Genomic DNA, 14274 nt, shown 5'->3' with positions numbered 1-14274 from the left:
GCTTGATTGAACTACGAAAAGGGATTGATTAGCAATCGACTCTTGATTGAACGGGGAGAAACTAACCTGGATTGAACGGGGAGAAACTGGCCTGGATTGAGGGAGAAACTGACCTGGATTGAACGAGAAACTGACCTGGATTGAACTGCGAAAAAGGATTAGCAATCGATTTTTGAACGGGGAGAAACTGACCTGGATTGAACGGGGAGAAACTGGCCTGGATTGAGGGAGAAACTGACCTGGATTGAACGAGAAACTGACCTGGATTGAACGAGAAACTGACCTGGATTGAACTGCGAAAAAGGATTAGCAATCGATTTTTGAACGGGGAGAAACTGACCTGGATTGAACGGGGAGAAACTGACCTCGATTGAATAGGATTGAACGCGTAGGTAAATAGATGGACGCGTATGCTGCGGTTTTATTGGATGCATCCCTTTTAAGCGGGTCATACGAACTTTTAACCAATTAAAACGGCGTATACGAACTTTCAGCCAATAAAAACAGAGTTTCCCCCAAATGATACCCCTTTACAGGGGTATTTACAGGGGTATTTACAGGGGTATTTAACCCCGCAATTAATCAGCATGACAGGGGGTTATGCGTATTATAACTATCCTCCGGATAGGATTATAGAGGCACTCTATAGCAGTGGTCGTGTGAGGGTGGATGGGCAGGTAGAGGTAGGCACCCAAGTATCTGCGTCTTCACAACCCGCCATCTCTTTCCAGGTCATCTCCGAACCGGTTTACCTCCTCACCATATATATAACCCCTTACCGTATGTGTCCCTCTCATGTATCAATTTACCATATAGATCTCCCTCCCTTCTAACGCAATGCTGGCTCGCACCAAATCACCTGCCTTATGTAATAAATAGGTACCTAAGGCGGTTACTGGGAGACAGCAAATAGGTATATGCAAGCCAATCAGAAGCAATGCTGGTGAGCTTATCAAATCAGTCCCGCGGGGGAGGGGTTATGGAAAATCTTACTATTAGTAGATTAGACATCGCAGTACCTGCCGTAACTGCCACCTACATCGTGAAGCCAGGTCATGAGGTATCCTGGTACGCCTTGTCTACAGTGATCAGGGTGCTGTCACACCTCTCCACGGTGGTATCATGTACAAGAGTCGGCGCCCTTAAGTTGTACCTTGTAGTGGAGTTTAGGTACTACCTACCTCCTAACCAGCCTCTGTAGGTACGTGAGTCAGAAGTGGCAGGTCCAGCGAGGACCAACAACCAGAAGAAAAAAAAGAGTGCAAGACACAAGAGAGGGAGAGGGAGAGAGACTCATCCCGAACTCCCTTCCCCTCTAAACAAACCACCCCCAAACCCTTCATGATCATCGCTCGGCGTCTTCCCGCGAGAACTGCCGTTCCTGCTGCTGCCTGGCCGCTTCGATACCCTCAATTCTACCCCATCACCCCCCTTTGCTATCCCCTTCGCCATCCCTTTCGCAATTCGTCCAGCGGACGCCCCACCAACCATCCCGCCTCTACCCCTCCTCGTCTCGCCGTCTTGCCCGTCTTCCTCCCGGGACGCGCTGTGACCACGATGGCGTCCGCCGCCGGTATAGACCAGCTGCTCGCCAGGCTCGATGGCCTGACTCTCCCAGCCATCGTCGACAAGTTCCCTACCACCCATCCCGACGTCAATCCCTACGACCTATACCGCGTCCACCTCAGCCGAGTCCTCGCTCCCATCACCGGCGTTGACGCCGACAAGATACACCCCGCCGTCCACTGGACAAACGCCCTCGACAAGGGCGACTTCACACTGCCCGTCCCAGCCCTGCGCATAAAGGGCGCAAAGCCTGATGCGCTCAGCGCCGAATGGGCCGCCAAGGTAGGCCGATACCGCGAGGCGTACCCTAAGAATGCCATCTTGCCGACTGACCGTCTCCCGTAGTTCCCCGAAGATGACCCCCTCTTCGAGAAGCCGGTCGCCGCCGGGCCGTTCCTGTCCTTCTTCGTCCGAGGCGCGCCCTTGACCCAGTTGCTCATCCCCATGATTAGAGAACTCGGCGCCGAGTACGGCCGCAACCGCTTCCTCGGCTTGAAGGACCCCAAGGACCCCAACTCGGGCAAGAAACGCATCGTCGTCGAGTTTAGCTCCCCCAACATCGCCAAGCCCTTCCACGCCGGTCACCTCCGCTCCACCATCATCGGTAGCTTCCTCGCAAATCTATACGAGGGCGCCGGCTGGGATGTTGTCAGGATCAACTACCTGGGCGACTGGGGAAAACAGTACGGCCTCCTAGCCCTAGCGTTCGAGAAGTATGGCGACGAGGAGGCCCTCAAGGAGGATCCGATCGATCACCTTTTCCGCCTCTACGTCCGCATAAACGCCGACAAGGATGCCGAGAAGGAAGCCATCGAAGCCAAGAAGAAAGAGGGACAGAATGTCGAAGAGCTTGAGGCCAACAGCCTCGACGAGCAGGCTCGGCGGTACTTCCGCAAGATGACGGACCGTGACGAGGCCACGCTGGCGCTGTGGGAGCGGTTCAGGGACCTCAGCATCGTCCGCTACAGGGCCACGTACGCACGGCTGAATATCAAGTTCGACGAGTACAGCGGTGAGAGCCAGGTCACGGAGGAAGCGATGGACAAGGTGGCCAAGGAGATGGCCGAAAAGGGCATCACGCGCGAAGACCAGGGCGCCGTGATCATCGACTTCACCGAGCTGATCCCCGGCAAGGAGGGCAAACGCCTGGAGAAAGCCATCATCCGAAAGAAGGACGGCACGGCACTATACCTCACCCGAGACATTGCCGAGCTTCTGGGCCGGTACGAGAAGTACAAGTTCGACCACATGATTTATGTCGTCGCAAGCCAACAGGACCTGCATCTCCAACGGCTCTTCAAGATCATCGAACTCCTCGGCTACAAGGACGTGGCGAGCCGATGTCAGCACATTAACTTCGGCTTGGTGCTGGGCATGAGCACCCGGAAGGGCACCGTCAAGTTGTGAGTATAATGTTTTTTTGACATAAAAAATCGCGCCGGCACTGAGCTAACCGCGCAACCTCTGCAGCCTAGACGACATCCTAAGGGATTGCGCCGACCACATGCACGATGTCATGCGGGGAAACGAAACCAAGTATTCCCAGGTGGAAGACCCCGAGGGAACCGCCGACACGCTCGGGATTAGTAGTGTCATGACCCAGGATATGAGCGGGAAGAGGTTCGTCGAGACCGGCTCAGCCTCGTGGGTTGAAGTTGGGCGCTAACGTGTCGGCTGATCAGGGGTAACAATTACACCTTCGACCTCGCGGTCATGACATCGTTCGAAGGCGACACCGGGCCCTACCTGCAATACGCGCACACGCGACTCTCGTCCATCAAGCGGCGCGCGGATATCTCGGACGAGGAACTAGCCAAGGCCGACCTGTCGCTGCTGACAGAGCCCCACGCCGTCAACGTGGTCCGGCTCCTGGCGCAGTGGCCGGACGTGGCCCAGAACACGCTCCGCACGCTGGAGCCGACGACGGTGGTGACATACCTCTTCCGGCTGACCCACGTGATCAGCAGCAGCTACGACCACCTCCAGGTCGTCGGCAGCGAGCCCGCGCTCAAGGCGGCCCGCATGGCGCTGTACGATGCCTCCCGGATAGTGGTCGGGAACTGCATGCGGCTGCTAGGGCTGAGCCCTCTCGAGAGGATGTGAGGGATCGGCCGGGTCTGAACCTTGCCAGCGCGCGCCATCTACCGCAGCCCTCCCGCGCCCGCATGTCTTTCGATTGCCCCTCCCGCTGGGGTGAGAGCGCGGCATAACCTAGATATCTCACGATCGAAGCTCCTACACATACGGCACATACGAACAAGCTCGCCTCCACTCTAAGGCCTCGAGTTTCTTACCATAATAGCTAGCTTCGTCCGCTACGGCGGATGCTACGGAAAGGGGGACCGAAAAGAAGAAGAAGAAAAGGGGAAAAGAGGAGAGGCGGAGACAAAGGTAGTGCCCGTGCTTATACAAGATACCCCTCCCCGCCGTCCCCGTCGCCGCTTCGTTAGCTTACAGGAGGTCGGATCGCGCAAAACCCTCCGTACGTGTAGGTATTATCCCTAGGTACTGTCTTGGTAATCCCTCCCTCTTCTCCCCGCTCCTCTCTCTAGGTACCCCGTCGCGCTCGGGTCTCGAGCCCTAGGTATGAGGAATAGACGAGAAGAATGGGGTTAAAATTAAAAGAAAGAAAGAAAAAAGGAATTCAGATACATACTCGGGACGCGTGATCCAGTCGGTGGCTCTACCGACCTACTCCTTACTTAGTCCAGGTCCCTAGCGAAGCTTGGCGGCGGCGAAGCGCGAGCCATACCTAGATTTCCTGATTTACGCACCTGCTACCTAAGTAGATAATTTGGATGGGCGAGCACGGATGTCGAAGTCACTCTCACGGGCGCCGCAATGCCTTGCTGTAATCCCCTTCGCGTCCTCGGGAGCTTTGGTAAGAAAAAGAAGCCAGAAAAGGTGGGCCACCCCGGCCTCATTGTGAGAGCGGATATGCCTCGTCATCGTGATCTCCGGCCTATCATTATTCTACCTATGCCGCACTCCCGGCCGAGGCCAATTAGTAGGTATGCTCTATGTGTCTTCTCATTCTACACGGCAGAACGTACTTGTTCGCTAATACCGTCCTGCTCCCGTCTCCCTCCTCCCTCTCTCTCCTGGCGTTGCCACAGGGAGAAACCCAGGCCAACCACAGTCCGTCCGTCTTCCTATCCCGTGGCGTTGTTTCCGAGGTATCTCATAGCTCTGGAATCCCGGTGCTAGTGTAATTGTGTATACCTGCCCACGCCCCTCTTCGTGCCGTAGCCTCACAACTAATGTAAGCTGCGCACGCCTCATTCCCGCGCCACTTCTTCAGCGTGGGAAGAGATAGGAATTGCTTGGGTCATAAAACTCTGCATTCATCTTGGCCCTATAGCTGCTTAATACCAGTGTGTTCCGGCAAATCTTCAAGCGCCGATTCGTCTCACCCAGCCTCCATCGCAAACACCAGGCGAGTCCTGCAGCTACGATGGAGCAGCCAGCTACTATGCCGAAATACTTAGTAGCGACACCGATATAATCCGAATCGCTTCTTATCGGCGGCCTAAAGATGTTGTATAAGACGCCAGCGCGCGAAAGGGTTCCGACGAGTCCAATGCACGCCGCTCTCTTCGACCGTTCCCACGGCACGCAGTTTGCTACCCAAATCTGGGCGGTCGTGTAGCAAAAGTAGGCACCCAACGGACACAGAACCATCCCTACTAAGGTCAGGCTCGGAGGGCCGCCGTGGCGAAGGGCGGCCAGGCCAAAACCGGAGCCGGCCAGGCTCACAAATAGCCCCAAACAGATGGGAACAGCTCTCCTTCGGCCGTTTCTGACGCATAAATTGCCCGCGATGGCTGCGACTACGTAGAGCACCTATCATCTTCTTGTCAGCGACCACGCATCTACTAACACTCCGCGCGATACCACGTACGAGTATGCCGGCCTGCAGCCCGCACGCCGACATTGGTTCGAGTTTTAACAATGCAACCGCAGTTCTCAGCGTAACCGGATCGCTCATTCTAAAGACGATGAAACCGACGAGGGAAAATATGACGGCCTTGCAAGATAGTGGTGAGACTCATCCGCGAGGTATACGTCAGCTAACTCACCAGAATCCATATTTTGTAGTCTAACAAGGCTGATATCAGCCCTTGAATAGCGTCATCCTTTTTTTCGTAGTCGTTAAAGCGAGACCAGCCGTAGTCATTCGATAGCCGGTACAATACGATCTGACGCTCCTCGTCCGAAAGCTAGTCGGTCGATCGAGGGAAGCCGGGCAGGGACGAGTAACACAACCAAACGCTTAGGAGCGCGACGAGTCCCGATATCACCAGTAAGTCTACGTACGTCATGCTGCTGTCTCTGGTGGTGGCGAGCTCCACGATACGACATATATTTAGGCAGGCCAGGATTGAGGGCCAGAAAACGACCGGGAAGACAAGCCTGGCAACAAGTTCCCGACCGGTGTACTAACAGGTCATGAAGTGGAAAGTTGCCGGCTGCGACAAGACCCAGTCAGTCAGTGTAAGAGCGGCTGGGGCGGCGTATGCGACGCGCACTTACGCATAATGCCGATTCCAGGATGCCGATCATCGAGCGACAGATGATGAGGCCAACAAAATTGATAACAAACGGCGAACATAGCTGGACTGCTGACCAAGCCGCCAGGGCAAAGCACAGAAAGATCTTCGGACGGTTGAGGTGATTCGTAAGAAGCGCCGACGGGACTACAGCCAGCAGGGTTAGCTATCCCATTTCGTGGGTTGCTTAGTCTAACTGCCGAGGGGAGAGGACTCTCGAGAGGCTAACGGACCTTGCAACACGGCGAGGCCGGTTTCCTGGGCTATCGCAGTGTACTGGAGGTAGATGAGTCCGGATCCTGGAGAATGGACATTTGTCCGTCTAGTACGAAGCTCGACTTACCTTGTACTGATCTTCGGTGAGGCCTAGCTCCCGGGTGAAACTCGGCTTGTGGAGTGCGAAAAGTATACGGTCCAACTGCATGCAGATGTCTTTTCGACCCGAGGTTAGCGGAGACGAATGACCGGCGTGACGAGTCGGATCGGCAAAGACTGACACACAACGGAAAGGAACGGCATAAGTGAAGCATCCAGCCTCTTGAGAATCCTTTCTTGGCGAGCCATAAAATCGGCCTGGTTTACGAAAGCAGGGGGGAGTGGTAGCCCCGGCGCGAGAGTTGGTGCTGCTGCGGGCCCCGGGTTTGGTGGAGGACCCGGCACACCGCCAGGGCTTGGAAGGCCGGGGCATTGAGGTGTCGTAGCCGGGTCTCCGTTTTCAGGATCCTCCGGCCTCGCCGTCTGCTCTTCGGGGGCTTCAGGTCTTCCGGTCTGCTCCTCGGCGGCCTCGCGTTCCACGACTGCGAGCTCTACGTAGGCGTGGGGATCGACAGGCGGTTCTCGCGAGCTCATGCTGGGCGACGAGATAGCTGGGCGGGCGGACGGTGTAGCGGTGGGCCGGTCCAGAGTTAAGATAGCTCAGCCCAAGGGCAAGACGGGCAGAGAATGACAATAGCAACGGCTACACCCCGACTAAAAGATGCGCACAATAGTCCGACAACTCCCGCGCGCCCCGAAATATGTTTTAATAACAAGAGACAGTAAACGGGGAGTGTCAATATGGTATTCAATCCTCGGAACGATGCTCGAAGATGAGTAGTGAAAGATAGGTAACATTTGGAGGTCCGGCGGTCCTGAAGCGGGTATAGCAGCACACGAAGAGCGAAGTGGGTTCGAGAGAAGAAGGTCGCAAGGCCCTCGTACCTGAAAGAAAGGAGAGGTTCTCGCGCCCAAAAAATGAAGGACATGGAAAGAGACGAGAAGGAAAGGCCGCTGCCTGAAAGGAGGGAGGCCGTTATACGGGACATCCGGGGAAGAGCACCCAGCGCAACGGAGAGCACCCCGCGACTTGCTGGATGGGAGAATTCATTAAGACCGGCAGCTAAGAAACGAGGCACGATCTACGAGGAAACGGAGTACGGAGGAACCGGGTCGCGAGGCCAATCTCTTATCAGACCCCCAGGGGGCGTAAAAATTAGGTATAAAAAAAGACAGCGCGGCTAGTCGTCGTCGTCCTCCTCCCCCTCTCCCAGAGAAAACTCCGACGTCTCCACTTCCTCATCTGGGAGAGCACGAGCGACATGAGATCCGGGGGGGCAAACAGGGCGCGGGGAGCGCTCCAACGCGCTGATCCGCGCCTCTAGGCGCGAAACCTCGCCGCGGAGGGCGGCATCGGCAGAGGGGGGCGGGCCGGCAGAGGCCGCCCCACCTGCGCCGAAGCGAGGAACCGGGCGGGCGGCTTGGGCTACGGTGGCTGCAAACTCTCTGGAAGAGAAGGGGTTAATAAAAATAAAAATAAAAACTAAAACGGATAAGACTGACTGTTCGATGAGGCCAGAGGCTAATAGGCGCTTGGCGGCGTTGGCGAAGGAGAGGGCGTCCCGAAGGAGGGAGCCGCTGTCGGCGGAGCGGTCTGCCATCCATCCGCGGGCGGCGTTGAGGGCGATATACGGCCTTTAAAAATGTCAGCGGGAGGTGCCTACACGCAGGGGGGGTCCTCGCTCTCGATCTTCGCCTACGGCCGCGGGAGAGATGCAGCGCCGGGGGGGGAGGTCGCTGTTGGCACTTACAGCGGCAGGCAACGGTGGCCGCGGGCAGCGCACTCGGCGCAAGCGGAGCCGCGCCCCTCGGCCTCGTAGCAGGTGCGTAGAGCGCGTGCGCATCGGCGGCAGGGCAGGGCTTGAGGGTCCGCCGGACGAGGGGTGGCGTAACGAGAGGTAGCGGCCGCGCGAGGAGTGGTAGGGGCGTTGGAAGCGTGGACGGCAGCCTCTCGGGTGGTGGGGCCAGAGCGGAATGGGAGGTTTATTTGCTGTAGGAAACCGATCAACATTCAGCCAAGCGGAAGGAGTAGCAGGAGTAGCAGGAGAAGCGGGAGAAGCGAGGTCAGCCTTACACAGGGAGGAGGCACGGGAGGCTCGGCAATGATGGTGCTCTCACTGCCGCTCTCTGAGAGAGAGGCGGCAGACGCAGACCAGCTACGGCGGTTGCCTCGCGGGGCCTGTGAAGAAGAGAACATCTATCAACGCCACCGTCAGTTCGCGATCAACAGCCAATTGAACGAGGCATCCCATCAAAACTTTGATTCGCGAGCTCAACTCGCCGAGACACGGTTCCGGCGAAGGCCCAACAGCGAAGTACGGGCCCAGATGAGGAGATAGCTTACGGTGACGGCGACGGCAGGGGAGCAGTTGTTGTCGTTGTTGTTGCTGTTGTCGTTGAAGCAGGATAGGCGCAGGAGGAGCAGGAGAGAGGTCAATTAATCGAAGAAGGGGAGGGGGCCAATTACCTAAGGATGGATCGAGCACCTCTTGAAAGTGAGGCCCTAACAGAGCGCACATTCTTCCTTTTCTCTTTATAGGTAGGTACAGTTTTATTCCTCCAATATATCCACCAGCCCCCTGTATACACACTTTCACGCAGCACACAGCTCTTAAGTATAAACCTACTTGATAACCTACCTCCTAGAGAGAACCGGGTAGTCCTATACAATGTACCTTGTTTTAATAGTGACATTATGTCTAGATAGCAGGTAATTATATCGGGTTGGCGTATAGAAACGGTCCTGTATGGTAAGTACCTAGGTAGAGGTACCTTGGTAGGTCAGTACCTGAAGGCACCTATAGGCAGGGTTGCAAAAAAAAGTTTTCAAGTTAAGTTTCCTTAAACTTAACTTAACTTGACTTGACTTAAAAACTTAAACTTTTTTTTTCAACCCTGCCTATAGGTACCTAGGTATCTTACATGTAGATACTGGGTACCTCGCTTCCGTCCACCAGTTGATTGCCCCTTCTTCCGTTCCAATTGGCCATCTGACCCTAGTGCTTTCCCCTTTAGGATGCCAGAGCGACGCCCGCCACCCGCGGCAGCCTTAGGCAGGTACGGAGAGACAGGCAAGGCAGGCACCTGTGCCTATTTCTGTGCCTGTACCTGCTTGTAATAGTGATGTACAAGCGACGTAATACCTCTTAAGGAGGGAGGGGGGGTGCATCGTAGAATTCCTCTAAACACACACCTTAGGTAATCTGTCGCACAAAGAAAGGCCCGGCACACCTGCCGACGCCATCAACCTCTACTCCAACATCCACCCACCTCTAGTTCTCTCCCCACAGAGAACCATCATCATCCTGCTAACCTCCGAACCTCCTAACCTGCTACAACGTGCCCACACCCAAGCTGGCATACCCTCCGCCTCGATACCTTGTATATCATGTACCTATCTAGGAAGGGGCACAGTTGTCCCCTTGGCGAGACCGGTTCCGGATCTCGACGATGCCTGCGTGATCGGAAGAGCAAGGCCATATTTCCCCCCTGTCTTTTTTTTCTCTTTTCTTGGGCGTTTTTTCTTCCCCTGGCAATCGTCGCGGCCCGCCTTTTGAGACGGAGACAGACGGGCAACCTGCCCTGCGGTAGTCGGCGGCCGCGTAGATTCGTGCTGAATGTTAGTAGGCAACCTCCTCGACTGGCCGAAAGCATCTTTACTGCTCGAACTGGGAACGGTCGAAGCACCGAGCCACCAGCAGTGTCTAAGTGCCGTGAGAACAGACTGGTCTGCATGAACCGCCTGTCCCCCACGTCGATCCTAAGGGGGGGAGGGGAGCCATCCAAGTCACAAGCTTGCTGCTGCTAGCATCTTTCCGCTCCAAATACTCCGTGTTCCCCCCCGCTTAAGCCCCAAACGTCAGGTGATGGGAGACCGCCAGACCGAGATTTTCGACTCCACATCCCCACAGAGCTACGCGATGTACGGGGTAGCGTGGCGGAGACGAGAAGGAGGGGGGGGGGGATTCACGCTTCTCTCCATTTGCCCTCACCCTCGACGCCGTTTCTAATGGCGTCGGAAAGCCTCCGGCGAGGCTCCACAAACGAGGCTAAGGCCTTGTGCGCCCATGGTCTTCCACGTAGCCTTGGGCTTACAAGAACTCGCCCGAATGCGAATGTGAGCCAAGGCGCCCCTCCCGCAAGGGTTAGGTAGGTAGGTAGGTAGGTAGCTGTGCTTTGATTGTGGGGGTTCCTCCTACCTCGCTATAAGAGCCTTTGCCGAACATCGCTGGCTCTCCCCCCAGCCAGCCAAGACAGCATCGTGCCGGCGCGAATGGGGACCAGAAGGAAACAAAGGCTCGAGACTACGGCAAGCCGCGTCGATGTCTAGGTAAAGCCGCAGTAGCAGAGCCCGGCCGTCTCGAAGTCTCTCGGGATCCCGTCGGCTGGCAGGGCTAGGGGGATCAGAGAAGGGGGGGAAATAGAATGCTGTGATTGGAAATATCATGGAGCTAGTTGGCTGGGGGCTACCAGAAATAGGTAGGTGGCCTCCATCCTTGCCAGGATTTCCGATTGACCGAGTTCGGCTGATGAACGCTGGAGTGGCTAATATTTACATAGTTAAAACTCGGGCTCCATCAGCTGAGCTGCGAACCGCTGCCGTTCTAGCTTGCCAGCACACCGAAAATACGATGCACCTTCTTCAAAAGACCCGTGTCTTTGCCTCGGGTACCTTGACCACTATCGAGTCCCGTCCTCGTCCTCGCTCGCCCGTTCAGTAGGCATGGCTTATGAGAGATACATTGCTCGTATGACCCTCCTGTGCGCCGATGGCGACGACACGTTCCCGGAACGGCACACCTCAGATCTGTCCCTCGAGGCCAAGGCGCGGACCGACACTCGCGATGACGACAGCACACAAGAGACTAGCCCGGAGCCATTTCGGAGACGACCCAGACGCCGCTCTGAGAGCATCGACGGATACGAGATGAGGGATCGCTACTGGGAGGCGATGGGTGTCATCAATAGAGACCTCAAGGACGCCGCCAAGGCCCCCGCTGTCTGGGACTATGTCTACGACCCAGTATGCTTACCTCCGTCGAGAGGGCCCCGGACGCCCGTTATTCGTCGACTTGGCAACCTCCCGATCCGCCGAGCTTGGAGACGCCGTAACAACCGTGAGAGTCCCGATACTAGCTCAGCACGCGCCGTCGAAGCTATCATGGTTTACGAGAGGGGCGTCATGCTTTCCCAGCAATCACAATGCACAAATTGCCAGCAGGGCCGGGGCATATCGCCCGGGTGCGTGGTGGCGGAACAGGGGCCGGAAGCAGAAGCTGCAGAAGCCGACACCAGCACGCGAGGGCCAGCACCGACGTGTAGCAATTGTCTATACGATGGACGGGACAGCCAGTGCGACGCACGAGCACCGTCATCAGGGCTGAGCCCGCCTCCCAGGGAGCGTACGCGTACCCCGATCAAGCGGACCTTCTCCCCGACCCCAAACCACCTCGAAGTACTCGACCTAGTAGAGAAGGTGTTAAAACTGCACAGAGTCGAGAAGGCGGATGAAGCGGTCCTCCGGGCGAGGCAGATCGAAACGGCAGCCTTGGAGATTGCACAAGCTGCCCACGAATGGGGGGAGAGTACGAAGGAGAAACGCCGGAAATGTAGGGACCCAAAAGAGGTTGCCAATTGATGTCCCGTCGCAAACTTGAGCTTCTCGGTCGCTGTGGACTCGTGACTAGCAAATACTACTCGAGGGATTTCTTTCCAGCCCTTTCTCGCGAGCCAAGACCCTGGTCGCATGCCCTACGTAGGTAGTTGTCCAAATACTGGTTATACAGGTAGTGTTGCGCCCCCATACGTACGCACATATAAATCGTACCAATGAGACACGAAACAAGGTCGAGGTTGTCAAAAGCGTATGGAACGGCCTGAAGGGGCAAATATGCGCCTGGTAGATACAGTTACGTGTTTCTACAGGTACGGGCTTCCATGTTACGTCCAGGGAAACCTCCGGAGATCGAGGCAACCTTCTATACGTAGATATGCTATGCGCGAATAGTGGCTTGGCACAACTCCGACTTAGTAGACACCTCCTCTAGTACAGCGTCTATTCACCGCCGCGATAGGTAGGTACATGAATGTTCTGGACGGACTCAGAGAATCCGCGTCGGCTTCCCCGGCTCGAGCCAGCGCACGCGGTCGGCGACGCCGGCGGCCTCGAACGCGGCGGCCAGCGGCTCGCGGCCCTGGCGGAAGTGATTCCAGGCCTCGAAGTGCATGGGCACGACGACGTCGGGGTCGATGTCGCGGATGAGGCGCGCGGCCTGAGCGCCGTCCATGGTGACGAGCAGCGGCTCGGCCGCGCCGGGCAGCTGGACGGTGGCGGCGCCGAGGTTGAGCAGCGCGGCGGAGATGTGGTAGTCGTCGCGGAGGCGGGCGAGCTCGGGGAGGTAGACGGTGTCGCCGGAGAAGTAGACGGCGTTGGGCTTGCCGCCGGTGGATCCGAAGCGGGCGGGGGCGGAGAGGACGAAGCCGACGCACTCGCCGCCGGGGACGTGGAGGCAGGGGGTGGCGAGGACGTCGAAGACGACGCCGGCGGCGGCGAGCGAGGCCTTCTCCCAGGGGCGCAGGCCGCGGACGCCGGGGCGCGGGGCGAGCCTGGCGGCGCCGTCGGCGGTGGTGAGGACGCGGCGGCCGTCGAGCAGCGGGCGGCTGCGCGCGTCGAGGTTGTCCGGGTGGTCCTCGTGGCTGAGCAGCACGGCGTCGACGGGCGGCAGGTCGGCGAGCCCGAGCGCGGGCTCGTACGCGCTCGTCAGCTGCAGGAAGCCCAGGTCCCACTGCGTGCCCGCGGGCGAGAAGTACGGGTCCGTCAGGAAGGTCGCGCCCGCGACCTCGAGCAGCGCCGTCGCCGTCCCGACGAAGGTCACCGTCAGGCTGCTCTGGAAGCCGGAGCGCGGCGCCGAGTCGTCGGCCATAGTAGCGGCTGGATGGATGGATGGATGGACGATCGCGGGGTGCTTGGTGCTGGTGCCGGTGCTGGTGCTGCTGTCAGGGTGCTCGCGCGGAGGTGGGTGTTCGCGGCGGCGCAGGACAGAAAGAGGCCGTTCTTGTTGCTGAGCTCTGTCGTTTTTCCCCGCCTGCTTGCGAGGTGCTTGGCGATTCTCAGACCTACCTATATACCTACCGAGGATGCGAGGTTGCCCGGCGCTCCCCCGCCGACGGCTATTAGGTGGGGGAGCGTTAATATTAGCGCATGCGGAAAAGATGCGGTCGTAAGGTGCTTGGTAATGGTTGGCGGGCTGCTTAGAAATGGGCGGTGCCATACGACGCCTGCTGGGTATTTGCAGAACTAGCTGGCATCACGACTTCGGCGGTCGTCGCCATTGGCTCGGTCGACTTCCCCAAGCGTAGCGGCGGCCAGAGCGGCGCGCCGACAAATGGCGCTCCCGGCGCAACCCTGCCATCTACCTATATCCGTGACGGTGTAGCGGCGGCGCCGCGGGAATAGGGGACACTCATAAATACAAAGAGGAAGAGGGGGGGAGGGGGGAGGGAGGAGACAGAGAGGTGGAGAGAGAGAGAGAGAGAGAAGTGACACTTATATATGCCCGCAGAAGGGCCGTCGAGGGCTGCTGGTCTGCTATACTGTTTTAATACCAAATACGTGTCGGAGGCTTCGTACGGGAAATTCCTTTCCCCCTTTCCCCCCTTTTGTAGGCAAAAGTAGCGGTGAAATTCTGGGTAAGTAGCCGGCTATTACTCCGTTAAGCACTCTTTACAAGCCTACTCTCACCACCTGTCTCGAGTATAGGTATATAAGAAACGATAGTAAACTGCCACGTATTCCCGAAGGAGGTGGGGACGCGCCACAGGAAATAGCTCCATGTATTCTATT

At 57.3% G+C, this 14274-nt stretch overlaps 6 protein-coding genes across 6 annotated transcripts; 2 read left to right on the top strand and 4 right to left on the bottom strand.

The window, feature by feature from the left end:
• Window positions 1–1557: 1557 nt before the first annotated feature.
• Window positions 1558–3669, top strand: GGS23DRAFT_608092 (arginyl-tRNA synthetase; the record flags this gene model as incomplete). The annotated part of the gene is made up of 4 exons (XM_051520152.1): window positions 1558–1848; window positions 1912–2969; window positions 3037–3186; window positions 3249–3669. The coding sequence occupies 4 exons, from the start codon at window positions 1558–1560 to the stop codon at window positions 3667–3669; spliced, it is 1920 nt and encodes a 639-aa protein (XP_051367342.1).
• A 1149-nt stretch (window positions 3670–4818) lies between these two features.
• On the bottom strand, window positions 4819–5767 carry GGS23DRAFT_437804 (uncharacterized protein). The gene is made up of 2 exons (XM_051513915.1): window positions 5646–5767; window positions 4819–5409 (listed from the first exon to the last, which is right to left on the bottom strand). The coding sequence occupies exon 2, from the start codon at window positions 5245–5247 to the stop codon at window positions 4864–4866; it is 384 nt and encodes a 127-aa protein (XP_051367341.1). The 5' UTR covers window positions 5248–5409; window positions 5646–5767; the 3' UTR covers window positions 4819–4863.
• GGS23DRAFT_437809 (uncharacterized protein) lies at window positions 5346–7288 on the bottom strand. The gene is made up of 7 exons (XM_051513916.1): window positions 6614–7288; window positions 6460–6548; window positions 6350–6392; window positions 6100–6263; window positions 6011–6035; window positions 5646–5838; window positions 5346–5409 (listed from the first exon to the last, which is right to left on the bottom strand). Exons 1-6 carry the CDS (start codon window positions 6963–6965, stop codon window positions 5681–5683), a joined length of 831 nt encoding a protein of 276 aa, XP_051367340.1. The 5' UTR covers window positions 6966–7288; the 3' UTR covers window positions 5346–5409; window positions 5646–5680.
• A 324-nt stretch (window positions 7289–7612) lies between these two features.
• Window positions 7613–8442, bottom strand: GGS23DRAFT_601254 (uncharacterized protein; the record flags this gene model as incomplete). Its single annotated transcript, XM_051519178.1, has 3 exons — window positions 7613–7877; window positions 7935–8066; window positions 8183–8442. 3 exons carry the CDS (start codon window positions 8440–8442, stop codon window positions 7613–7615), a joined length of 657 nt encoding a protein of 218 aa, XP_051367339.1.
• A 2519-nt stretch (window positions 8443–10961) lies between these two features.
• GGS23DRAFT_437725 (uncharacterized protein) lies at window positions 10962–12264 on the top strand. The gene has a single exon (XM_051513914.1). The coding sequence runs from the start codon at window positions 11155–11157 to the stop codon at window positions 12067–12069; it is 915 nt and encodes a 304-aa protein (XP_051367338.1). The 5' UTR covers window positions 10962–11154; the 3' UTR covers window positions 12070–12264.
• A 268-nt stretch (window positions 12265–12532) lies between these two features.
• GGS23DRAFT_601252 (Metallo-hydrolase/oxidoreductase) lies at window positions 12533–13354 on the bottom strand (the record flags this gene model as incomplete). Its single annotated transcript, XM_051519177.1, has 1 exon — window positions 12533–13354. The coding sequence occupies one exon, from the start codon at window positions 13352–13354 to the stop codon at window positions 12533–12535; it is 822 nt and encodes a 273-aa protein (XP_051367337.1).
• Between the last annotated feature and the right edge of the window lie 920 nt (window positions 13355–14274).

Source organism: Durotheca rogersii, assembly GCF_024521655.1.
Source record: "Durotheca rogersii strain YMJ 92031201 chromosome Unknown GGS23scaffold_50, whole genome shotgun sequence".
In the NCBI taxonomy this organism is placed as follows: domain Eukaryota; kingdom Fungi; phylum Ascomycota; class Sordariomycetes; order Xylariales; family Xylariaceae; genus Durotheca; species Durotheca rogersii.
Note: the sequence above shows the minus strand (reverse complement) of the source record. Positions and strands in the feature narration are given on the sequence as shown.